Here is a 26,851-nt window from a genome sequence, read left to right as displayed (position 1 = left end):
CTCAAACCCATTTTTCAAATAATTAGCTAACTAAGAATGATTGAGGTTAAGTCAAGTGCATTTAAAACACCCTCTACATTTACATATTTTGAACTGATCCTATGCTGGGATCTGGTATTATGGATCCCTGCATACACATTGAGTTCTTTTTTGGGACTTGGATTATTTCCTTTCCTCTTATCCTTTTTATGATGCGTCGTAGGCCCAGATCTTACGATTGGATACATGCAGGAAGACTCTTGTAGAGCCCCACTGACTTCACTGAGGCTCCAGGGTTGGTCTGCATGGATACGATTACAGGTTCAGGGCCTTAAAATCTAAACTCATTGGGGCAAGGACAACATCTTTTTGTTTTTAAAGCATGTAACACAATGAGACCCTAGTCCTGATGTTGCTTCAGGGCACTGCCTCAGTTGATATAAGAAATAATAATGGTCCCACTCCACGAAAGCATCCCTCTTCAGGACCGTACCAAAGGATGTGATTATGTCCTATTGAAGTCAGTGGGACTTAAGCATGTACTTACAGTTAAGTACAGTTTGTGTTCTCCTGAATTGGGGTCAATAATCTTAATTTTCTAGCTGTACAGACTTAACCTGTTCTTCATGGGTTTGTTGTTGATAACTAACAAAGAACTTTTCACATTTTTCTCAGAACATATTCAAACTTCTCTCTCTTTTAGCATTTTATATGTAAATTTATTATCCTGATACTTTTTTCATAGGAAAAGGATTTATTTGATGGTTGCCCACTGGGACAGAACTACATTAATCAGATGGCTTATCACATCAAAGCACATTAAATCAGTCTGTGCTTTTAAGATATTTAATGGAGAGATACAGTCTTACCATCTCTTTTGCATGGTTGAGTTTCTATAAAAGGATCTTACATTCTTAATGTTGAGTACAGAAAAATTAGTGTCTTGAGATTTCATCTTAGTTAACATATTTCTACGACTCAAGTATTATTTTCTTAAACAGAGTAGGGCTGAGGGTCTGATCCAGCAAATGCTTAATCAAGTGAGAATCTTCTTCAATTGGCCTACTTGGGTGAGTAAAGCTATTTGTACACAAGTGTTTGCAGGACTGGGCTCTAAATCTTAAAATTCCCAGTGGAATCCTGGATCTGGCTTGCTGCCAAACATGCCTGCAATTCCTTTCCAGATAATGGTCCTTCCAGCTTTGTGTTCAGTCCCCTTGACAATATTGCCTCTGCAGTTATTGTCAACAATCCCAGTTCATTTTACTTTAGAGGAACCTTAGTTAAGCATTTGTTACATTTAATCTCCACTATATTGTCACTTCAAGGTTTTGAAAAAAAAAAAAAGAATTCTCTTAGGCTAGTAATTTTATACCTTCATGTTTACCTTATGAGGAGACTAGGGCAGAGCCAATCAGAGCTGTTGCTTTTGTTCTCGTCTTACATCACTCTTCTGCACTACACGAAAAGAGAATTTACAAACAGTATTGTGGTGATGTTATGAAGTCCATACTATTCCTAAAGGTCCAACTTTATCTTGCTTTCTTGTTTTTATTTTGCAGTAGTGGGATATCTTTCCCTGCAGCTATAGGTAGCTTTAACTACTTACTTTTTATTAGCCAGTTTGTGTCTCAACCTTAGTTTTATTTAAATATATCACACACAAATTTAATCTGTTACATCATGCTTGAAACTGTTTAATAGTAAATATTTTTCAAATAAATATAGTCATAATTATTGGTGTTAGAATTCATTCTTTGAAGGACACACTTTGGTGTAGCTATGATTGCCTTGTGACTTATTTTGCAGTGTTTTTATGTTTGGACTCTGTACTGATTGACTGCCATGGAAATATTCTCTTTTCTGCTCCAAATGATGAAGGTAAGATAGTAATAAAAACTTTTTCTTCTTTCTTGTTGCAGAAGGGAGGAAAGCAAATACAATACCTCTTTGGTTTTCATTTCTCTTCTTTTTTTTTTTTTTTTTTTTTTTTTTAGGGTGTTATGATACATTTTATCTGGCTCCTGAAATTGAAGACATGGATTTTGTTACTGAAAAGGTAAGGTCATATGATTTGAGAAATGTCTGTATCTTACATGTGAGTAGTTACGCTTTTTTTTTTTTTAATATATAAAAAAAAGACTGCTGCATACCTCTGCTGTTTAGTGAGGCTTGAGGCTGAAGGCTAACTACTTTGAAGATTCAAGGAGTACATCTCTTATCCATCAGATGTTTGGAATGTGGTGTTCTCATGAATAAAATGGTGGCTTCTTATGAAGCACTTCTCATCCTTCCCAAGTATTGAAGAGTGAGCCCAAAAATCTATTTTTAAATGCGCTTCCATAAAGTTTGATTGCTTTCGATCCGTTTACAATGGAAATGGCACTGGAGGGCTACAGCATTCCAAATTATTCAGTTGATGCAAAAACAGGCACTTCAAAGGTTGGACTTTAGCCTAGGATTTTTAATCTATGTGAGGAATCTACCAGTGGAACTATGCTGGTATAATTATACTGCTATCGTTATACTCGATATCGTCCCTTTGTGGACATTTACTCCAGAATAAGTGTCCAGGGTGAGGATTTATATCCGTATAATGACAGTGGTATAATTATACCAACATAGCTCTGATGATAAATTTCTCCATGAGAAGTCTTAAGGAACTCGCAACCAAAGATGATGATAGTAATGAAAAGCACTATTAGTGCTACTCATTATCTTCAGAGCAGTTGCAAACAGGTAAGTATTGTATTTTCTGTGAGATTGTGGTGGGAGGACATAAAATGATGACCCCTCATAGGTTCATCAACTGTTGAGTACATGATATGGCCTGGTCTGTAGCCCTGGTGAGATCTTTGAAGTGCGGTTCCTCCAGGGGCCAGCAGACCAATAGATGTTCCATGGTTTGTTTCATTGCAGTCTCAATGTGTCTGGATCGTTGGAATAGCCCCACTTCCGCATATTGACTTTAGACCTGTCAACTCTTGTTTGGCGGCAATTTAAATATCTCCAAGTCTACCAATCCTTTTCCATGCCTGCGGGAAGGTGTTTGGCGACATCGATGTGCATTTTCACATCCATGTTGAGTATTTTGAGCCCTGTGCATCACACTTCCAGTCATGTAGAAGTCAGTGATATTTTTTTAAAGCAGTTCTTTTGCAGCTAGGAAGACTTTTCCATGATTTCAGGTGGCTAACTGCCATAGTGTGGCCCTGTAACAGAAGTCCGGTATCTTCAACCTATGGTAATCGTACCATTTTGCTTGTGACCACTCACCTAATATCTGATTTAGTGATTCTGGCAAGCATATAAAGGCTGTTTGTGTTTGTTTGGTTTTAGAATCCTGTGATGTTGCAGCAACTGTCATTCAGCACAGGGTCCAGCTTCTTTGCATGAGCCAATCTTTCCAAAAACAGACATGCATATTTGGCCATTGAATAGCAAAGTGCAAGTGCAATGGCTCTTAGTGTTGTTGGGTTGGTTCCCCATTTTTAATTTGCATGCTTCCTGTGTATGTTGTTTTAGGTGCTAACTTTGCATTTTGTCTTCTCCATGTGTGCCTTAAAGAGGAGAGTGGTCTAGCATCACTCCAAGATGGACAGGATTCCAGCAATGGGCAATTGATACCCCATTCCAGATTATGATGAGTTGTCTGTTGGCCTCATGATTGTGAAGATGGAAGGCTTACTTGCATTTTGGCTGTGTTGGTGTGCTATTGGTTTTTGGTGTAATTAACTGAGAATCTGGACAGCACCAATATTAACATAACTTCAATCTGGGCAAGATCCTTAGCTTGGGCAGCAATGCATAGGTCATCGGCATAGATAAAACTTCTTGTGCTGAGATGGATTGGTTGATCGATCATGTAGATGTTGAAGAGTATTGGCGAGAGTACACTCCCTTGTGGTAGGCCATTTTTCTGTTGCCACCATTGGCTCCATTTCCCTCATAGTTCGACATGCAATCTGTGCTACAGAGCCAATGCTTTTATCAGTCGTATAAGGCAGTGATCTTTCATCATGTTCTATATTTTAGTGAGGAGCCTTCTGTAATTCACAGTGTCCTATGCTGCTGATAGGTCAACAAACATGGCCCTGTTACGATACCATTTTCAAAGCCATCTTCAATGTATTGAGTGACTGGACTGGTGCATGACTTTCCTGGGTAGAATTCAACTTGCTCTGTGATTAGGTGATTTTTAGTGAGTTGTGATAGGTGGTTTATGATAAGATGCTTGGACAGTTTGTAGAAATGATGTGATGTAGGCCTGAAGTTCTTCAGCTCTGTTGCATCTTTCCCTGGCTTCAGGAGTGCCACAATATGTGCTTGTCACCAGATCTTGGGTAATTAATGCGTGGCTGAGCATGTGTTAAACAACTTGATTAACCAGTTTGTTGCTGGTCTGAAGTGTTTGATTTGTTCAGTACAGATGTCATCTACACTGGTTTGATCTGAAGTGTTTGATTTGTTCAGTACAGATGTCATCTACAATGGTTTTCCCATTCTTGAGGGCATTAATTCTGGTGGTTAATTCAGTCATTGTGTATTGCGCCCTAAAATTATAACTATAATATAATTGTATTATCGCCTTGTCCTCTTGCCATTCAAACCGTGTCTCGGATTGCTTGTTCAGTAACTTGCCATTTTCTAGGAGTTGGTATGCAACGCGGTCTGCAGTAACATTGAAGTGTAGTTCTGCCTTCTTTTGATCATTGTTAAGCTTCTGGATAGTTATCCATGCTTTCTTGCTGCTATTGGTCATGTTCACGCTCTCTGTGAGATTCTGCCATGACTTCTGTTTTTCCTCCTTTAGTGCAGAGACCAGTTCTTTGCTGACTGTGACAGTATTCTCAGCAATTGGATCCACTTTAAACTTCTGTTTGTATTTTGTGTACCAATCCAGTAACTCAGATGTTAGTTCTAGTACATAATTTGTTCTGCAGCCTCATGGAATACACTTCGAGACAGCATGCACCACAGTGACAAACTGATCATAATATTCTGGTATTGGTTTGGTCTTTCCTACAATGGCATTAAGGTGAAGCCCTTCCATTCAGCTTGCTTAAAGTTAAAGCGGTGCTGGAATGGTATTGAGCTGGGTGTTATGGCTGCGTTGATCTGGATAGCAATAGGTGGTGCTGCAAATGTGGAACTGGACCCAAAGTAAGTTTGTTACACAAACCAGCTATGTTGCTTGACAAATACCAGATCAGGGTGGTAGCCCCATTTCCAACAGCTGTTGAAAGAACTCAGGGAACCTAGGGTCATGAATTAAGCTCAAGTTGGGTGCATCTGCCCACAGTTGAACTAATTCACCATATTTATCAGTTATGTTATAGCCCCATTTGACACGGTGATTGTTTAATCACTGATGATCACCCGTGTTTTGTCATGTTTGAGGTTACCTGGGCTAGCAACCATAAATTGTTTGCGTGGCACTTTGTAGACAGACGTGATGAAAATGCCACCAATATCTACAGTCAGGAATTCAGTGTCATTGGTGAGATAAGTAAATTAGGATATGGATAGAGACCTCTTTAATATTTTTAATGAAATAAATATTACTGGGAGTTGCGTGATAATGGAAAACTTGAACTTCCCAGATATAGATTGGAGGACAACTGCTATTAATAATAATAGGGCCCAGATTTTCTTGCATGTGATAGCTGACAGATTTCTTCATCAAATAGTCACTGAACCAGCAAGAGGTGATGCCATTTTAAATTTGGTATTGGTGAGTAGTAAGGATCCCATAGAAGAACTGGCTGTAGGGGACAACCTTGAGATAATTAAGTTTAAACTAAATGGAAGGATAAACAAAAATAGATCTGCAACTAGGGTCCTTGATTTCATAAGGTCTAACTTTAAAAAATTAAGGGAATTAGTTAGGGAAGTGGACTGGACTGGACAACTCAAGGATCTGAATGTGAAAGAGACTTGGAATTGTTACCCTGAAAAATAGGCTTAAGTTTAAATGATTCTAAGTGGTGTGCTTTGCTACAGGTGGCCAGTCTGTAATAAATTGCTGACAGCAATTTTTAACTTACACTTGATTTTACAGAGGAAAATTACAATATACACAGATTTCAGGCATACACATACTAATACTATGCTATAACTATACTACACGGTAATGTAACTATACTTATAATTGTACCATTCAATGATAGACTCACTCCATCCCCGAGTTAGGTTACACTCTTTTCCTTTTTTCTGCTTTATTCATTCATTCTGTTACTGTTGCAGCTTCCAGTCTGTTCTTCTCTCTTCTCCAGCAATTACTTTTCTAACTCCTTTTCCACAGCTCTTCTTGCTGGCTTCTAACTGTCCGACTGCGTGCTAATACGCGGTCCTTTATACTGTTGCATCAGCAGCTAGATCCCCTACTGAGCATGTTCACTTTAATGGACATGCTCACTGCTAGGCAATATCTTTTTAGCTCAGAAGAAACAGTCCCCCACTAGCCTAAACTAGAGCTGTTTGACCTTTCCCTACTTGGCTTCCTGCCAGTACCCTTTCACCTAATTTTGTACTGCACATGCTCATTGTCAAACTTTTTTTTTTATCCTGCATATGTTCATTGCCGTTGTTTACCTCAGAGTTTAGATGCTCTTTTATCTCATCTGACCTTACTGCCCATGCTCCAGATTTGACCTACTTAGTGACCTTTCCCCTGCTTTCACACTGGGCATGCTGAGCCTCGAAACACTTCATGGCTATACCTCATTTTACTCTACATTCTACTGGGTATGCTTAGCCCAGGATGAAATCTCTCCGTTCTGACCATGTGACATACGTTGTCCAATGGTAAGTGACCTGCAGCTTTCAGTTGGTGAAGTGACACCTACTTATTCAAGAGGGAAGCCAGCGACACAAAATGGAGGTTAGGACTTACAAAATGGAGTTAGAAATTTCTTCAGTATCAGGGATTATTTTGCACCTCAAGCAAGGGGAGAAAATGTGTAGGGCCAGGTTGCAGAACAAGCATCTCAAACAGTTGATTAAGAGAAAGCAGAAAGCATACAAGGAATGGAAGATGGGATGAATCAGCAAGGAAAGCTACCTCTTGGAGGTCAGAAAGCATAGGGATAAAGTCAGAACTGCCAAAAGCCAAGCAGAGTTGGACTTTGCAAAGGGAATTAAAACCAATAGTAAAAGGTTCTATAGCCATATAAATAAAAACAAAATAAAGAAGGGGGACTGCTGAGCACTGAGGATGGGGTGGAGATTAAAGGTAATCTAGGCATGGCCAATGCCTAAACAAATGCTTTGCCTCAGTTTTTAAAAAGGCTAATGAAGAGCTTAGAGGTAGTGGCAGGATGGCTAATGGGAATGAGGATATGGAGGTAGAAATTACCACGTCCTGAGGTGGAAGTCAAACTCAAACATCTTAATGGGACTAAATCCGGGGGGCCTAGATAATTTCCATCCTAAAGTATTAGAGGTACTGACACATGAAATTGCAAGCCCAATAGCGAGGGCTTTTAATGAATCTGTAAACTTGGGGCCCTGTGACTGGAGAACTGCTAATATAATGCCTATTTTTAAGAAAGGGGAAAAAGGTGACCCAGGAAAATTGTTAGTTTGACCTCAATTATATGCAAGATCTTGGAACAAATTTTGAAAGGGAAAGTAGTTAATGTTGTAAAGGTGAATGGTAATTGGAATCAAATACAACATGATTTTACAAAATGTAGATCATGCCAGACTAGCCTGATCTCCCTCTTAGAGAAGACAACTGATTTTTTAAGACAAAGGACATTTAGTAGATCGAATCTACCTGGTTTTCAGTAAGGCATTTGATACAGTTCCCCATGGGAAATTATTAGTTAAATTGGAGAAGATGAGGATTAATATGAGAATTGAAAGATGCATAAGGAACTGGTTAAAGGGGAGAACACAACGGGTCATACTGAAAGGTGAGATGTCAGGCTGGAGGGAGGATTCTAGTGGAGTTACCTCTGAGGATAGGACTAGAAGCAATGGGCTTAAATTGCAATAAAGGTGGTTTAGGTTGGATGTTAGGAAAACCTTCCTAACTGTCAGAGTAGTTAAGCATTGGAATAAATTGCCTAGGAAAGCTGTGGAATCTCCATCAATGGAGATTTTTAAGAGCAGGTTAGACAAACACCTGACAGGGAAGATCTAGATCAACAGTTCCCAACCTGGCATGCACGACCCTGTTGGGAGGGAGGGGAAGGTGTACCAAAGTTTACTGGTGGTCTGTGTGACTTCAGTAATATTGAGGTCATTTAGCCTCTACAGCCCCATGCCAGCCGGGCATCTGGCCAGAGCGGAGGAGCATCTTCTCCCGCCCCCTAGCTGCATGAAAGCAGGAGTGTGAATGGAACAGTTAAGAATTATTTATTATTACTGTAATTTAGTGTTGTTGTTATGATCTTTATATGTATTTTTAGGGGTTGTATGTGTTCGTGGCCGGTGAAGGGGCAGGGGGAGCGCACCCGTTTTACCTCATGTTAACTAGTGGGGCTTTCAGTCAAAACGGTTGGGAACCACTGGTCTAAATAATGCTTAGTCTTGCCATAAGTGCAGGAGACTGGACTAAATGACCTCTTGAGGTCCCTTCCAGTCCTATGATCCTATGGGGCATGAGTCACTTGCAGGTTTCAACTCGTGTAAATGGTGGATTCTCTGTAACTTGAAGTCTTTAAATCCTGATCTGAGGACTTCAGTAACTCAGACATAGTTTAGGGGTCTATTACAGGAGCGTGTGGGTGAGGTTCTCTGGCCTGCGTTGTGTAGGAGGTCAGACGAGATGATGATAACGATCCCTTCTGACGTTAAAGTCTGAGTCTACGTAGAACTGTGGTATTTTTCAGAGGTAAGTAAGCAAATGGGGGTAGGTGCGAGAGAAACATGCACACACAAGAAGTCAGTGTCAAGAAATATAGGTGTTCATAGGCCATTCCCAGTCCCATGCACTTACCAGATTGTCATCTCTTTTGTCTACGCTGACTGTAAAATTAGCACAGTGGATTTGTTTTATTGTTTCAATTATTTCTGTAACCCATGAGCTCAGTTAACAAGTAAGATGTGTTTCTAACTGTAATACTGCACACCCATATCTGGCTCTGAGAATCAAAATGACTTCCTTCCATTTTATGCATCACCAATAATAAAAGGTGATGCAGTTCAAAATATGCTTTCACTGACACCTATGTGCAAACCACTACCTTCTATGCCATCTTGCACATCAGAATTGAATCTGCAGTTCATACTTTTGTCTCTAACATTCTAACAGAAGTAAAAGTGTTTGTTTTGTTTGTTTTGACTCGCTGTATGTTTGACTGTGAGTAAAAAAGCGTGTGTGGCTGGGGGGGTAGGGGGAGATAGAGCAGATGCTGTGAAGAAGTCTGTCTTGGACAAAATCTAAGGCCTTTGGTTTGAACTGAACTTGAAAATGAAAATGCCAGTTTTAGCATCACAAGGCCTGCAATCTTTATTACTTTTCAGAGTGTTTAGAAATTCATTGCTCATTATCATTTCCCACCTTGTTTTGTTTACTGTTCTCCCACGCTGATCACAGATACCTCTCTTTAGGAACATGAAGAATGCAACCCCAGCAATCACAAATGCAAAGGGTCTTTGTTTGAACTGGTGAGGGAAAAAGGATAGTGACTCCTTTATAGGTCCTCCCTTTCCATGGGGTGGTGGGGGAGGAAATGTACAGCGAAGGTGAGGGACGTATCTCCTCAGCAGGAGGGACAGCCAGTGGGACTCAGGTAAGCCAGTGGGTCCTGTGCATGTGTGGAAGGAAATATAAACTCTTTCCCTCCAGCCTGAGCCCCCTTTTATGCATGACATGGAGGATGTCTGTCAGTTTTGGTATGTGTGTGTGATATAACAGATGCTTATCACCTTGATATCAGTATATTTGTATTCCTAGCTTTACTGTAAGGGTGGCTTCTTGACATATTCCCTTAAGGATACTGATTTCCCCCATGCATTATATTTCCTTATTTCAACAGATAGCTTAAAAAATTCTAAAATAATGCTTTCTTCATCAATGAATCCTGGGCAAAACTGTTTTGTTTTTTAAATAATCCATACTACATTTGTAACCTGCCTCTTTTTTTAGACAATTTCCAGTACCTCCAAGAACTTCTGCTCTAGAGAAAAGACATGTTTTCCTTTATCATTCAGGGAAACTGAATCTAAGGACGTTGATTTTTCTCAGTGTTTTATAGTTGTCATTCTGGAAGCAGATGAACTTGCTGTTAGAACAGTACAGGACAAAATAGAAACAATTTTTCCACTTCCCTGAGATGCCAGAAAATGTTGACGCTAACTGCAAAACTTTGAAAGGTCTTGCCCAGTTAGAGCTTACCTAGCTTATACATATTGTGTAATTAACAGTTGTAACTAGTGTCAGATTTTGGGCAATGTAATGCCAATCAAAGTAATTGTGCTAGTCATTGTCCAGTAAAGAAAACCTTCAAAAGTCTGTCCTGTGTTGAATGGTCATTTTAGTAAATACATTAACTCTTACCGTGAAATCCTGGTCCTGTTGAAGTCCATGGCAAAACTCCCATTGACTTCAGTGGGGCTAGATGCTCTCTCTTACACGTGGGAGTTTTGCCAGTGACTTTATTGGGATGAGGATCTGATGGTTTATATATGGGTTAAACTTTAACAGATGAAATGTGGGGCCAGAAACAGCCATGACAATACGTACTTATGTAAAATATTAAAGGATAGGGTGAGGTATAAAATTCTGCCACTTTAGTATTGTCAGAGTTCTAATGACACTGGTAAGGTAAGTATATTCATCATTAAGTGAGGCTCTCTGTTTTAAAATATTACTTCAATGAAAAAATGAAAGCATATTAGAACTTTTCTAAGGCCCCTCACTTCAACCCCAACTTCAAGTGGCCTAACGTAGGTAGCACAATTCCTAGAACAAATTTTCAGTACTCTGATCTAATCAGAAAACTCTCATCTCTGTAAAGGTAGGATTCAAAATGGAAGGCTGTAATCGTTTCAAACAATCTACTTGCTGAATTATAGAGTCCGGTTCTTAAATAAGTTACTACTGGCTGTGTTTTGAGGCAGGGTCCCAAAGCCTGCAATTAATTCAGAATTATTTTCATATGAAAGACCTACTGCAAAATAGTGAGAACATGGGTTTTTTTCCTGAATCCTCTTGCATATATTAACAGGAAGGATAAGGCAACTAATGAGTATTGGCCCAGACTGGGGAAACCAACTAATATTCTTATGCATAATAGCTACTTCCTGCAATGTGCTGGTGTGTACAACAGCATATTTGAGGGCAGGGTGCAGTCAGTTTTTTGGAAGTTCATGTTTCTTTTCCTCTTTATGGCCGTCCTCTCCCCTACATTATTTGCTTTTTCAACAGGTTTGTATTTACTGTGTTGCTGCAATTTTGTGGACAGCAGCCAAATACAATTATCCAGCTGATCAGAAACTAGTGTTGCCAAGGAAACTAAAGACTCTTCTTCTGGATATGGCAAAAAGAAACTCTGAAGAAAGACCTTCTTTAGCTGATGCAATTAAGGTGACTAGATGGAGCAATTTTATAATATTAGGTGTTCAGTCATAGCTAGAAATCTATTTAATAATTAATATGAATATCAAAATATTAATTTTTGGTTATGTCTAGATAGCTCATTAAATGGTAACCAATCACTTTTCCAATTTTGCGGTTTAATGGTGTCCTTGAGGGTGAATGGGTGTTTTAATCAATATTGAAGTTGTCAACCAGATAAGTGGAACACGCTAATGAAACTTTCTAAATTAGATTTTAAAAAATTGAATACTTACTTGACAGAGCTCCTCTATTAAGTATCTTAATTGAGTGGAAATTTTGTCTTAATTCAGAATGTTTAATATTTTTAGATATGCAGTGCTTATCTACTGGAACAAAGTATAAACAGCAAAAAGGTTCTGGCATTGTTGAGTAAATCTGCCTTCAAGGTAGGAGTATTTTTTTTCAATGTATTACATTTTTTCCAATTATCTCTATACAGTGTGATCTAGTAAGATTTTTGTGCTGGCTGTGTAATTCTTTTGTTCTCTCAATTTTGTTAAATCTTGTAAATGATTAGGTACTACTCCTGTGGGGACATCATTAATAGAAAAGTATTTGGGTATTGCAGAGAGTGAATGTTTTTCATTCCATGTAGTAATATAAAATGTGAAAATTGTATTCTGTTTTTAGAAAGCTTTGCTGATTTCTAATGCCTGCTCGGAGCTATATGTTCTAGCAGCTATCACATTTAAGTTCACTGTATGTGAATAATTGACTTTCAGATTCTTTAAGTCTTCAAAGCAATGTTGTTAAAATCAGTTCTAAATAGAGCACAGCTTGCCAAGAAGTTGGGTATTCTAATTTAAGGTTAGGACATTGGAGGATTCTAATATAGGACCTAAAATACAGTTTAGGGGAGAGCATTTTTTATGCTTTTGTTGTAGCTGTAGCAATGGAGCAATGAATTTGTATGAACAAAAAATATTTTGAGCCAGTAAAGTACAGCGGTGTCTCAAGCTTCAGCAAGAATTATATAAAGCTAAGAATTCAAGAAAAAGAGAGAAGGGTGAATCAAATATAAAGTTTCTCTTCTCTCTTTTTGGGTACCTCTCTGAAGACTTAAGTTTTCCCCTCTTCCTTTGCATACCAGTACAAGAAGCTTTTGAATACTAAAAACCCCAAAGCATTTTTAGATGCTCTAAAACTAGTTTAGGACCTTCATCATAGGTGTTATAATGATGCTCACTCTCTAATATGGTAACACCCTGGTAAATATAGAACTCTGAATACTATGTTGCTGTGAATGAAAACACACTATTGTAATGATTGTTTTGTTTCATATATTTACATGGCAAGGATTTGAAAACCTTCCTAAATAGGGTGTGTATATTTTAAAACACACACAGGCACACACACACAGGCACAATTCCCAGCAAAATATCTAATTTATGACCTCAAAATAAGACAATTCTACATTAGTCTTCATCTTCAGAATTTTAGCTTAGTGAAAAAATAGTAGTTTTCTGTAGTTCTGTGTTTGATTATACAGCTTTACATTAGTTTAATTTACAGCTTTATTTTTGCTTCCTATTAAGATATCTGCAACCTTCTGAGCTATGCAGGATATTAAATACCATAAACACAAGGTGTCACAGTTCAGGGCAACTGCACCAATATTCCCATTCTGTGGTCCAGCAAGGGCACTGTCACTCAACCCTCTAACTCCCCAGCTTTCATTTCTTGGGTAGGCACATGCATCTTTCTCCCTCCTGACCAGGGTATTTCCAGGCTGCACTGTTCCCTGCCTAAACTGTGAATTCCCCAGCAGTGCTGACTGCCTCAGCAGGCTGCCTCTGTTTTTCTCCTCAGAGGCTATAAACAGTGTAATTACCTACATTAAGTTTTCACGCAGTTCTTTTTAAGCAAGTATATTTATTCTTATGGTAAAAGCACTACAGAGAAAACATATTAAAAACAATAAAATAACCTACACGCATGCTGATAAATTTACCAAAGATCACCCTTATCGCAAGGGTTCTGGTCAGTGTCAGTCCTTAACCCTTCCCTAAGGATTGGGGCTCTCCCCTGGGAAGGAAGGTCCTGTCAGTTTGCTGGATAAGAATGAAGGCCTTGAATCAGATCAAACTCAGATTATTTGTTCAAGAGTCCTTTCTTTGTCTGCTGGTTTCTAGAGAATCCAGTTTGAACCAGTATATCCAATTCTCTCCAGGTGGTGGTGCCACTCAGGATGTGTTAAAACCTGAGTAAATTTGCCTAATCTCCCCCGACTGTTCTTAGTTCCTGGAGGACTGTGGTCCCCCTCCCCATGGAATTATATACAATCCCTGACCCACAACAATATATAAATTTAATATGGTATAATTTAACTAGGATTGTGGAAAATTGCCATATCTGTCATACTTGGACCATGTAAAAGCGTTGGCCACCAGGCAATTCATTAAAACAAAGCAGGCTCTAGCTCATCCTTTCTGGCTGGCACTGAGCATGCATGTGCCCCATACATGTGCACATTAAAAGACAAGTAATTTTAAATCTAAACCCCATCTGGATTACTAATCTTTCTAGCAGTGATGTCTCAGGCAGTGCCTGACTTCCATGGCCCAGAAAAGAAAAGACTTAGCATGTCCAAAAATTCCTCAGTCATAATAATCTGCTTTCACAATTACTGCCATCATTGCCCAGAAACTCAAAGAGCAATTGACTTTTCAGACTTTCCTTCTTTATTTCACTTATACTCATCCTTTCAGAGAACAGAAAACAATACCGTGACTAATATGACCATCCTGAGGCATGAGTGTGGAACACGGACAATAAATGCAGTTTTCAAACCATCCGTAGTCTTGAATTTGTTTGGATGAGCTTTATACAAATAGTTTATATGAGCTTGGTGCAAATAGTTCTGCCAGCCACAGGAGTTCTGCATCCCCTCCACCCTCAATCCCCACGCAGTTAGGTCCTTCCTTTGGAGATTACATGTATGCAAAATTATGAAACACTGTATTAAAGATAATTTTAGTAATAACTTGCTTATTACTGTTGAGTAAAGTACTTGCATTATTTGTTCAAACTATGGAACTCACTTTTTACTGTTAGGCTTTCAAGGAAGAAGTAAACTCTTCTCACGATAATGTTCCTTTTGAGTTTAAAAATAAAATAAGTGAAATGGATACTTCAGAGCCTTGTTTAGGTAAGTAATCAATTTGTTACATGGTTATTCCTTTGTGTCATATAATTTACATTATTGCATGAGACTTGCCAAGTCAATGCAGCACAGCTGTGCAAAAATCTCTTATTTTATTTAAACAGATTATTTACTTTGTCTTTATATTTTACATGTATTGCTTGTTTTTGACCTACTTCTATTTGTCTTGCCAGGATTTGTGCCTATTACTAGTGAAAGTAAGCTTGTAGCCATTAAAGGACCAGTGCCTTGTCAGGCTTCTATAAACAGTGAGACCTGTACATTGCCAGTTGCATTCACCTCCTCTGCAACTCACTTTAAGCCTATTATACTGCAGCAAAACACAGAGATAACAAAGTATGTATGTCCTAACACAGAGCAAGTTCAAATTGAAACTTCACACTTAAATCTAACATAATTGTCCTCACAAAATGCCTTACTCTTTTTCAGAGGGACACATGCATCTGCTTCTGAGCAACTTGATAGATATGTAAAAAAAGAAATGCTTATGGGTGGCAACAATAAACCAGTATTTGTAGTTGATATTGAAAACCATGCTGCTGAAGAAGTTGCTCTAGCTGCACCTGAGATACCCAAGCATGATTCAGAAATACAAAATAGTTCACCCCAAATACCGTCAAATGAGCAAAATTCAAGTAATATGGCTACATCCACAGTTGAATTGCCATCACCACCTGATTCCTTATGCAACCTACAAGAAAAAAACACTTTATCTGCAATTTCTTCAAAGCCCTCATCTTGTTCTACACCACCAAGGTCTCCTCCCATAAATAAATTTCTTCTTAAACAGGACCCAGAGACACGAGTGTTAACACTTGTACCAGTGCAGTTAGCTGTATCAGAGAAAATACCAAATAAACCTCTTGAGTCAAAAATTGCTTATGATTGCTATAATCATTTGCCTGTACTCCTTTCAAGAACAATAGCAAATTATAATACTGATATAAATCTACAAAATAATGCCTCCCTTTGCCAACTACAGAATTATGAACCCACTAAGGTACAGAACAACCATGATAAAATGAAAGCTAAAATCGATAGTTTATCATTGCCGTCAACTAGTCAAATTATTCAAACCAGCTATCTAGAAAACAAAGAATGTAATACTGAAGTAGGCAGTAGCTCACCTTTACCAGGACACACATCACATGCATCGGTGAATCAAAATGCTGCTTCTCCCTTCAGTGGAGAAATTTTGTTCCAACAGAATGGGACGAATGACACTTTATTACAGAAAGCAGTGAATCTTATACAAGAAGAGTTTGCATTTGATGGCTATCTGGAGAATGGAGACGAAGTTCTTGCTATGGGTATGTATATATTTAACTTTATATATAAATATATTCCTCCATACCAGAAACAATCCTAAATAATCCTATTTTATTTTTTTAAAGGTAACTATATTTTCACCTTAAAGGATCTTAAGTTTAACACTTTCTGTGATGCAGTCTCTGAGAAGTTTTGTGACCTTTATTGGGATGAAAAATTACTGGAGAATCTTTACAAAGTAGTAAATGGGAGAACCAGTCCCATTAGGTAAGTTCCATTCCTCCTGCTTGAGGTTACATTTAATGTTTCTTCTGAGTCAAAGTGCAACAGCTTGCCTCATCGTCTATAGCTAAAAGCAGGAAAGAATACATGGTCTCTCCACTTGTACCTTTACTTGCTTCCTTCCCTTTGCACTATATAATCTTCTTCCCAGTGTATAATACTTCAGTCCTCTCCCCACATCAGACCCTTCAACCATCTCTCTTGATGGGGGAAGCTGGACTAGATGACCTCTCAAGGTCCCTTCCAGCTCTACAATTTTATGGTTCTGTAAGTGCTCTGATACATAGTGGTAGACTTAAGCAAATTCTTGAAGTTAGGCATCTGAAATGTTTCCTAACTTAAACTGTCCTTCATCTCTGCTCTTACGTAGCTGCAAAATTTCTGTATAATGCATTGCATGTTGATGAGTTCCAGAGGGGTAGCTGTGTTAGTTTGTTTTTAGTAATGGTGCCACAGAACTCTTGCTGTTTTGTATAATGCATTGTGACTCAAATATTTTACCTTGTTCGCATAAGTTGACTTGAATGGCCTTTGGAGCACTCAATGCTTCTGTTTGAAAGATGCCGTCCAATCAGAATTCAGTTGAATTGTTTCTACTGTGCAACTTGCGCATTTTAGTTGTGTGCATTTAATGTGCAAGCTCAAACTTTCATTAAGTACAGAAAAAAATTGCCTGACTTGTCCTCCTTGTTTTAGGCACAAGAAATCAATGAAATGTGTTTAGGTTCTTGTACACAAACTTCTGTAATTTACAGGAGACTGAGAACACAATACTGATATATATCCTTCTGTAGTATTTAATCTCTGATATTATCTGCTTTAAAAACAAGGAAGCCATTCTTTGCTGCAGCTTTTAGAAGAGACATGTTTTTAAAAAAATCTTTGAGGACCACTGCAGGTAGCATTTATTGTGTTTACATCAATAATGTCTTTTCCTCGTGGTAGGGTTTGGGATTTTTTGTAGTCAATGACTATGGACTGGAAGTTTGATCAGGAAGTTTATGAACCTTCATAGCTGTACTCTAGAACCTTATATCCTTGAAAGATTTTAGTTCTGAAAGGCCTTAGCTCTGAGAGAGTTAGCATTGGAAAGCATCCAGACTTGATGCTGACCTGATTGTCCGCTTGGGTTAGGATTTCCAAAGGCATCTAAGGTATCTAGGCACCCAGAAACTATTGAAAATCAGTAGGAATTGCGTTCTGAATTCTCATGGTGCTTTTGAAAATTCCAGCCTTGAATGTTCTGAAGGCAGCATAATTAGCCACTGTGAGTGGATTCTTGAGGTATCTGAATCAGTCATCCTCAACATGAAGTGTTGATGTGATGTGAAAGGGCAAAGAGAGAGGGAAAAGCGTCACACACACACACACACACACACACACACACACACACACACACACACACAGTAGAAAAGATAAACTCAATTTTTGGACTTCAGGGAAGAACTGCTTACATCTTAAGATACTGTGTTGCCAACAAAAGACCTCTAGATGCAGAGCATGGCAATTCAGAATTAATGGTTTAGGTCCTCCTGTGAGTGCTGTTACCTATTCCAATACATTTTTGCAGATTTCTTAGTTGAAATTTATGGTAAGTTTTTTTGGGGCGGTTTTCAGATAGTGTGAAGACATATCCTAGCTTACTGAAATTTTTCCTGTTTAGCATAACTGTTCTGATATCCTCCTTTTCGATACATTCTTCAGATGATCTCATCTCTGTGCTTCCTATAACTAGTAGGCAGCTGTTCCAACCATGCACTGGCCATGCCTCAGCTGTTCAGGAAGCAAAACTGAAACTCTCCTAGCTGAACTGCTGAAAGGCATGCAGATAACCCCACCACTTGATTAAGCTGCTGTAGCAGGCAAACTGGAATGGGGAAGAGAGTGGGGAGGCAGACAAATAAAGGAAGGCATGGGAACAGATAAAAGTGAACCTGCAAAGTCTGTCTTTCAAACCTTGTTGGATGAGACGGAGGTGCAGTTTTGAAAAGGAGAGTGAGTAGCAGAAGGTACAGTGGAGAAAAAGAAACAGTAAGCAAAAGAATAGAACCCTCAGAAGGGACAGAGAATATGCATAGAAGGAAGAAAAAATGGCAAGAACTGAAGTTGTCTGTTGGAGGTTAAAATGAATAAAAACCAGCCACAGTTACAAGGTAGAAAATACACTGGAGGATGGGAGGCAGAAATGTGTGAGGGTTTTTAACAAAACAAAACAGTGTTTAGTTCATCTCAGAATCATGGTTTTCTTAGATAGGAATGGCTTGGAATCAGACTTCGGCCCAAAGCATGACATTGTGATGCAGATTGAATCCTGAGTGGAGCACTGCACTGAGACAGTTTGCCGTTCAATGTTGTACTTTGTTTAAACTCAATCTGACGTTCTTGTTAGGATTCTGTTAACCTTTGTGCAGTACAAGTGGTGTTAAAACAATCACTGCACCTAACCAGGTGTATTTTAATGTCCCTAAAGTCTTTTGAAGATCTACTTTATAAAGTAAAATGTAAAAAATACCTAGATATATATCATGCAGGAGATAAATGTGACACAGTTCTAGCACATGCAGTAGTTTGATCTGTAAGATCTTATTTTTATATATAAGCTTTTCCTGACATCAATATTTAAGAATCTGAAATGTTAATTGTTCCCTGTCCCATTTTGTTTTCAGTATAACTGAAACAGATGGTTCAAAATGTGGCAGCATGTTCCAGAGTTTGACGACATCTGATGGTTTTTTGGTTAGCAGCAAACAGATAAAGGGTGAGAGAAGAACTTGTGTTGTTAGATATTTGTGTGAGTTGGGCCCCCACCCGAGACTAGAGCCTGTAGGGGTTGATGTTTATAAAGTGCCTGCAGGACAACACTTGCCTCTGAGATTGTGAACAAGCAAACTACAAAGTATCTGAAATTGTGCACTATATGGTGACAACCTGCAGGGCTCTTGTCTACATACAGTATCTAGCCTACATCAGACCAAATGTCATTTAGTGGGTTGCCAAATTAATTTAATTACTTATTGAGACATGTTATGAATGTTGAAAAACTCTTGAAATCCTAATAACTATATGTGCTTATATGCTTGTCCTTTTTATAGGTGTTCTAGTGGTATGCTTTCATGGGGGAGGGAATCTGTTACCAAGAGTTAGAACAGTTTCACTGAGTCAGTTCCACTCAGTGTGTCAAGTCTGAATTCCAATGAGAGCTTTGAGAGCCTTAATAAATGCTTGTAATTCCTTATGGGCTTCAGCAGCAATTGAGGATTAACTGTGAAGTGAACTAACGCTGAGTCTTCTCTAATGTCTCTGACCCTGCTATTGCCTTGCCTGCTCAGCATGGCTTATCAGAATTAAACGTATTTTACTGAATGGTAAAATAAAATGGCCTAGCAAGGAACCTTTCGCATTTAAAAAAAATATATTTTACAAGGTGTGTGTGTGTGTTTGTGCTTTCCTTTGCGATTGCTCCCTCACCTGACCCTCCTGTTCCCCTTCTCAGGTGTCCCCAGCCCCCAATCCCATGAGTCCCTAAACCCAGCAGCTCCAGATTTGTGAGAATGGCATTGTGACTGGGCACACAGGATCACAGTGGCAGGTCTGAGTGGCACTGCAATCTCCTCCCTCCACCCCCATCATGATAGAGGGAGAGATGGGCCAAATTTGAGTGAGTTGTGTTGCAACCATATGGGGTTGCAGTGCCACACAGGATTGGCCCGGCCAAAAAGTGGTCAGGCTGTGCCTGCGTGATCCACAGCCTGTGAGCCTCTTACTAGTGTCAGTTAAGGGAGGTGTCCTCACTTCAGGTGGTTCCAGACCTCTGTTTTCAGGAGTGTGACATCCATTTCCTCAGAAGGTCAGGTGACTCTTCAGCACATGGATTCACTGAATTGACTTTTAGAGATAAAGTTGGCTTGCTGCAGAAGTCAGAACTTCATTCCCACAAATTCCATTCTTCATGGTCTCAAATTAGGAAACCTCCCATGCTTCAATACTCCTAAGTCGCTGGTCTTCCAACTGCTGTGTGCAACTGCACACAGTGATTACAAAGTACCCACAAACTAATCCCTTTCCAAGCTGAAGTGATTCTCCTGCATGGCCAAAAACTGTGTGTGATTAAGTGTTTTAAAATCTTTCAGTTGTCTTTAATGGCAAAGGGTGTCAAACACGTTAACCCTTCATGCTGGCTCAAAATGAATACGGATGCTGGCCCAGGTTTTCATGCAGTGACGTTTGGCTCTAAAGCTGTCATATCAGGGCCCTGGTGGATTATTCTGGTGTATCTGGATCCAGGAGACCCTCTGGTGGGCATAGTGCTGACATAAAGACTTTTATTTCACTTCCCTTTTATGCAGCCCTATAATAGGGAAGAGGAGTGTGGCCAACCATTGATTGTCATTTCAGTGTCTTGGGGCTATTAACAGCTATTGTAAGATAGAAAAGCTTCAACACAGTTTAGGGGATTGGTCCTGTGTTCAACATCAGTAAAACCTGCTCAGTGCCAAAGTAAATTTGGTACCTTAGAGTCCCCTTTCTCAACTTGCTCTGTGTGCAGACTGACTGTAGCTGAGGACCTGGCCTGCTTTGTATGGCCTGTGTGTCCTTTGTTAAGAGCTTCAAGACCTACAACTAAAAAGCATTATATAAAAGCTATGCACTTGTTTACAAGTGTGTACATGCGTTTATGGCCCACATTTATTTTTGTGTGCTGCCTGTATCCCAAACTATATATTTTAGAGCTGCTGTACTTGTTTAGCGTGCATCTTTATTGCATTTTACAGAAACTCATGAACTGATGTTTACTAGTTCCATACTTTTGCAATTTTTTTGACCTTGAGCATTTAAAAGTGTAGTTACATAATGTTAGTCCTACGCCCTTTAAGTTTATGGGTCACCTGTTTGTCACTCTATTCACTAGCAAAATGCTAGTACCCTTGATGGTTGTCATGACAATTGACAGTGCCACAGTTACAGGGCATAGGTGGCCAGACAACTGCCTTTCAAATGCCTGGCATTTAAATCTAAAAAATAAACAGGGAATTTAGATGTGTTCCTACATATGACTTGTTTGTTTTTTCTCTTTAAAAGGGGAAGAGAGACAGGTGGCCTCTGACCCCAGGGCAGTGCCCGCTACAAATGTATCATTGGCTGCAATGGACTTGGATGAGCTTCCACTAGATAATTTTGAAAAAGAATTGAGGCTGCAGAATGTTATATTAAGAAAAGAAAAGTGGGAAAATTGTTTGCAAAGTAATGATTGTCTCAGTCCAGACTTCATGGAAGAGAATATAGAACAAGAGGAGGAGATTGCTGAAAATAATTACCCTGTGTCTCCCAACTCATCTGACTTCCATAGTTGTAGTCCTGGTTGGAGCAGTGCATTCTACGGAGGTGAATGTTTTAGTTCAGAAGTTTACAATTACATGAAAAAACTTGGAAAGCAGGAAGTAAATGAGTCACAAAATATAGATTCTAAAAGAGCGGTAAGTACTTTGATTTATGAAAATTCAAGATGTGTTGTAATGCTTATTGATAAAGGTGTCAAGTTCCCATCAAGCAACTTTCTCCATCCCATAATGCTATCCCTATCCTGTAATTTTCACACCCTTTTAAAAATCCCACGAACCACTTGGCTAATTTAGTAGTGTAGACCAGGCCTAAATGTATAAGCAGGGGTCAGATAATGAATTACAGATAATAGAAACACTCAGTATATTACAATGAAAGTCCTTTATAATATCTAAAGTCAATTTGTAAATTATTTCTAAAAAAATTAATGTGTGGACTTTTCCAAATAAAGTATAATGTAGCATGGTGTGTTGTGATAGATACCGGGTCAAATTCAGTTCTAGTTTACATTCTACTAATTTTATACAGTATAAATACCCTTTGAATGAATTGCAGAAGAAAAATCCATCTTCCTCAGTAATGTGTATACATATTTTAAGACCATACATCCTGCCAGGTGGTAATTATGTACAGAAGATCTCTCGTATGCTTTTAAAAGTGTAGACTCTTAGATTAATTTTTAAAGAGACTTCATTCTTCTTCTAGTACTTGCTCATGTCCATTCCGTGCTTGGTGTGTGCGCATCACATGCACAGTTGCCGGAGATTTTTCCTTCAATGGTACCCATTTGGCCGTCTCTAGTGCCTTCTGGAGTCGAGAGCATATGCTCCTGTATAAGGGGTGCCGCCAGCACCAGGCCTTCTCAGTTCCTTCTTACAGCCCATGACTGTTGCTGGAACGATCCTGTTTGCTGCGGCAAGGCTTCTTTCCCACTGGTTTGGACTTTCTCTCTTTATAATAACTATACAGGTATGGTTAGTGTGTATAGTAGTGTTAGTAGTTAGGAGCTGAGCATGTCCTGGTCCCCGGGCTTCAAGCCATGTGCCTCGGGCAATAAGCTGATGTCAGTGAGTGACCCGCACTCTAGCTGTCTAAAGTGTCTGGAGGAGTCTCACGTTAAAAGAGAAGTGTCAGATCTGCAGGGACTTCAGACCTCACATAAGAAAAGATAGGGACATTCAGCTGAAGGTCATTCTCATGGATGCAGCCTTCAGACCAGCCTCAGAGACAAGCCTCTCCAAATTGGCACTGAGCACCTTAACATCCATGTGGAGGGCTCCCCTGACTCCGTGATCTTCCTGGCACCGCTCTCCATCCCCCATGCCAAGGAGAAGGCATAAGAAACAACACACTGAGAGAGGGTATTCTCTAGTGCAAAAGCGGGGAATGACTAGTGTAGTGAGACTCACGTCCAGCCACTTGTCCTCTCCCAAGCCTCTGATGGTGCTGCCAACTCCACCTAGAGCACTGAGTCTGGTATGGGACCTGCCATGGACTCCCGGGAGCAGCCATGGTGTCAGCTGTCTGTTGGCCCCTTCAGCCCCAGATGCTTTTCAAGCAGCAAAGGACCCATCCCTTCCAATCCCACCAATAGGGTAGGAATGCCAAATGCCAGTGACAGAGAGGCAGGGTGGGGCAGTTGTTTGTACCACGTGGTGTGGGCTCTGCCTAGAGTCCTAGGCACCATTTGACCCTCCCCTTCTCCACTGCTTAAAGACAGAGCTGATTAGACTCAATTGAGAGTGTTTTTGTTCTATTAAGTAATCACTAGAGCTGAAATCGCTGATAACCAGGTCTAGCTGCTGAGTCTTAGATGTGGTGTGGGACAGGGATGTAGTGAGAGACTGCCTAGCTTGCGGTGAGATTACCCACTACCTGCTGAAATCACTGAGAGCTGGGCTGAATGGTGAACCTCATAATGTGACATCCAAGTAAATGGAAGTAGCAGAGTGAATGGAGGTGCAGTGGCACCAGAGTGGATAGTGGCAACTGTGAACTCTAGGCTTTTGCCGACCAAGTACAGCAACTGTGAGTGGGGTACAGTGGAGGGAAAGGGCATTGGTAGGTTAAAGGAACATTTGTTGGACTTTCACACTGCAAAGTGAGGAACTGAGACAAAGAACACTGCTCAACATGCTCTAGGGTGGGTGTTTGCTCATGGTCATATGCTTTTGAATCATGGTCGTGGTGTTTTCCCAGATTAATACCAGGTTCCTTTTTACTTTTTATTAAGTTTTCTTTTGTTATACACAGACTCATTGCTTGTAAGTGGGGAAGTATTCTCTACCCTGGTGGTGGTAGATTTTTCCAGGTTACTGGGTGGAAGCTTGAGCTGGCTCTGTTTTGTACTGTTAAGAGGAACCCCTAGATATTGAATCTGGGCCTTTTGCTGCTGACTCCACCTGGCAGAAGAGTTACGGAGGAGGAAAAAGACATCCTTTGAGAATTGGAAGTCAAATCCTCATGAGGAAATTAGATAGGAGCATAAACTCTGGAAAGTCAAGTGTAAAAGTTATAAGTAGGCAGGCCAAAAAAAAATTGAAGAGCAGCTAGCAAAAGACTCAAACTAACAGCAAAAATTTTACACACAAATGAGTTGCTGCCAAACAGTCGGAGCACTGGATGATCAAGGTGCTAAAGGTGCAATCAAGGAAGACAAGGCCACTGCAGAAAAGCTAAATGAAGTCTGTGCATCGGTCTTCATTGCAGAGGATGTGAGGGAGAGTCCCACCCCTGAGCCATTCTTTTTAGGTGAAAAATCTGAAGAACTGTCCCAGAGTTAGGTGCCAATCAAGGAGTTTTGGGAACAAATTGATAAACAATAATAAGTCACCAGGACCAAATGATATTTACCCAAGAGTTCTAAAGGAACTCAAATATGAAATTGCATAACTACAAAATGTGGTATGTAACCCATCACATAAATCAGCCACTGTACCAGATGAGTGGAGAATAGCTAATGTAATGCTGATTTTTCTTTTTAAAGGCTCCAGAGGTGATCCTGGTAATTACAGGCTGGTAAGCTTAACTTCAGTACTGGGCAAATTGGTTGAAACTATAGAAAAGAATAGAATTATCAGATACATAGATGAATGTGATATGGTGGAGAAAAGTCAATGTTGCTTTTCTGAAGGGAAACCATGGCTGGCCAATCTATTAGGGAGTTCACAAGCATGTGGACAAGGATGATCCACTTGATTATAGTGTACTTAGACTTTCAGAAAATCTTTTACAAGGTCCCAAATAGAGTTCTTAAAGTAAGGAACATGGGATATGATGGAAGGTTATCTCATGGATCAGTAACTGGTTAAAAGATAGGAAGCAAAGGGTAGGAGTAAATTCAGTTTTTACAACAGAGAGAAGCAAATAGCTGGGTCCCCCAAGTTTCTGTAATGGCATCCATGCTATTCAGCATATTCAGAAATGATCTGGAAAAGGATATGAAGAGTGAGGTGGTAAAATTAGTAGATGATACAAAATTAGTCAAGATAGTTAAGTCCAAAGCTGACTGCAAAGAGCTATAACAGGATCTCACAAAACAGGGTGACTGGCCAACAGAATGGCAGACGAATGCAAAGTAATGCACATTAAAAAACATAATCCCAACCTATACTTCTAAATTAGCTGTTACTGCTTAAGAAAGAGATCTTGGAATCATAGTGGATAGTCCTCTGAAAACATCTGCTGAATGTGCATTTGGTGGTCAAAAAAGCTAACAATGTTAGGAGCCATTAGGAAAGGGCTATATAAGACAAAATATCATAATGCCACTGTATATAAATCTGTGGTATGCCCACAGTTTGAGTACTGTGTGCAGTTTTGGTTGCCCCATCTCAAAAAAGATTTATTAGAAAAGGTATGGAGAAGGACAACGACGATTAGGGGTCTGGACAGCTTCCATATATGGAGAGATTAAAAAGAGTGGAACTGTTCATCTCGGAAAAGACTACTAAAGGGGTGGGGAATTATGGTAGAGGTCTATAAAATCATGAATGATGTGGAGAAAGCGAATAGGAAAATGTTATTTACTCTTCACATAGCACAAGAATCAAGGGTCGCCCAATGAAATTAATAGGCAGCAGGTTCAAAATAAACATAAGGAAGTACTACTTCACACAACGCACAGTCAACCTGTGGAACTCATTGCCTGGGGAGGTTGTGAAGGCCAAAAGCATAACTAGGTTCAAAAAAGAATTTGATAAATTAATGGAGGATAGGTCCATCAATGGCGATTAGCCAAGATGGTCAGGGAGGCAACCCCATGCTCTGGGTTTCCCTAGACCTCTGTCTGCCAGGGGCTAGCACTGGACAACAGGCTGGGTCACACTGCCCTGTTCTGTTCATTCCCTTTGAAGCTTCTTGCACAGGCCACTGTTAGAAGACAGGATACTGGGCTAGTTGAACTATTAGTCTGGCCCAGTATGGCTGTTCTAAAAAAGGTCTTAATGAAAAATAGGTATAAATGTGGTTTCTTCATATAACAACTGAACAGGTGACTTTATCTAGATTTTTAATTATATACTAGACCAACTGGGTAAAATGTTAGTGTCAACTAAAATGGAAGGCACTAATGAATAGTGGCTGTCATCTGTTATTCATCTGCTTCATTTGAACTGATTGCTATTTATTGCTAGTTATTTGGTTGAGATTAGAAAGCTTCCTAAATTATCCAAAATTTTCCAAACATCAAAAAGTCAACCTTTTTTTTTCTGACAATGATTGCAAACTGTTCATCAACTTTTTCACTTAGGGACTTTTTTTTTATTATTATTATTTAATCAGGTAATTTTCCAATTCATAATCTAGCTAGATAGTATTTTCCTGTTTGTCCATCACTCTGAATCTGATGAATATGTAGTTATAAATGTTCAGCTAAATGCACAGGGATTTAGTTGTGTGACTCCCATTAATGCTAATGGGGCTAAACCTTCGTGCACTTGTCAAAAACATACCCTTTATTAAAAACAATGAGAGTTCTGTGGCACTTTAAAGACTAACAAATTTAATTTTTGTAGGCATAAGCTTTCATGAGACTCAGCTCACTTCATCAGATGCAGAGGTAGAATGATACAGTAAATAGGAAACATAGATATACAAGTGCATAGAGAACAATGGGGGAGGTGGATGAAAGCCAGGTTCTTGAGGGCTAATGACAGTCATTGAGTAGGAGGTGAGAATGGGTGAGCAAAGCAATTACCTCTTGTAATGAGAGAGCCATTCCAAATCTCTGTTTAAACCCAGTTTGA

At 39.5% G+C, this 26,851-nt stretch overlaps 1 protein-coding gene across 1 annotated transcript in view; it reads left to right on the top strand.

The window, feature by feature from the left end:
• KNDC1 (kinase non-catalytic C-lobe domain containing 1) overlaps nucleotides 1–26,851 on the top strand; it is a 105,502-nt gene that overhangs the window by 53,582 nt on the left and 25,069 nt on the right. Inside the window, exons 8-17 of the mRNA XM_067552911.1 lie at nucleotides 1,789–1,860; nucleotides 1,977–2,038; nucleotides 11,360–11,518; nucleotides 11,860–11,937; nucleotides 14,606–14,699; nucleotides 14,888–15,050; nucleotides 15,144–16,024; nucleotides 16,109–16,250; nucleotides 18,932–19,023; nucleotides 21,345–21,739. Coding sequence (XP_067409012.1) covers nucleotides 1,789–1,860; nucleotides 1,977–2,038; nucleotides 11,360–11,518; nucleotides 11,860–11,937; nucleotides 14,606–14,699; nucleotides 14,888–15,050; nucleotides 15,144–16,024; nucleotides 16,109–16,250; nucleotides 18,932–19,023; nucleotides 21,345–21,739 — 2,138 coding nt within the window. The remainder of the gene's footprint in view (nucleotides 1–1,788; nucleotides 1,861–1,976; nucleotides 2,039–11,359; nucleotides 11,519–11,859; nucleotides 11,938–14,605; nucleotides 14,700–14,887; nucleotides 15,051–15,143; nucleotides 16,025–16,108; nucleotides 16,251–18,931; nucleotides 19,024–21,344; nucleotides 21,740–26,851) is intronic.

Source organism: Emydura macquarii, unplaced genomic scaffold (assembly GCF_026122565.2).
Source record: "Emydura macquarii macquarii isolate MOO-44397 ecotype Brisbane River unplaced genomic scaffold, CSIRO-AGI_Emac_v2 contig_1390, whole genome shotgun sequence".
Lineage (NCBI taxonomy): Eukaryota > Metazoa > Chordata > Testudines > Chelidae > Emydura > Emydura macquarii.
This window is presented reverse-complemented; position numbering and strand designations above follow the sequence as displayed.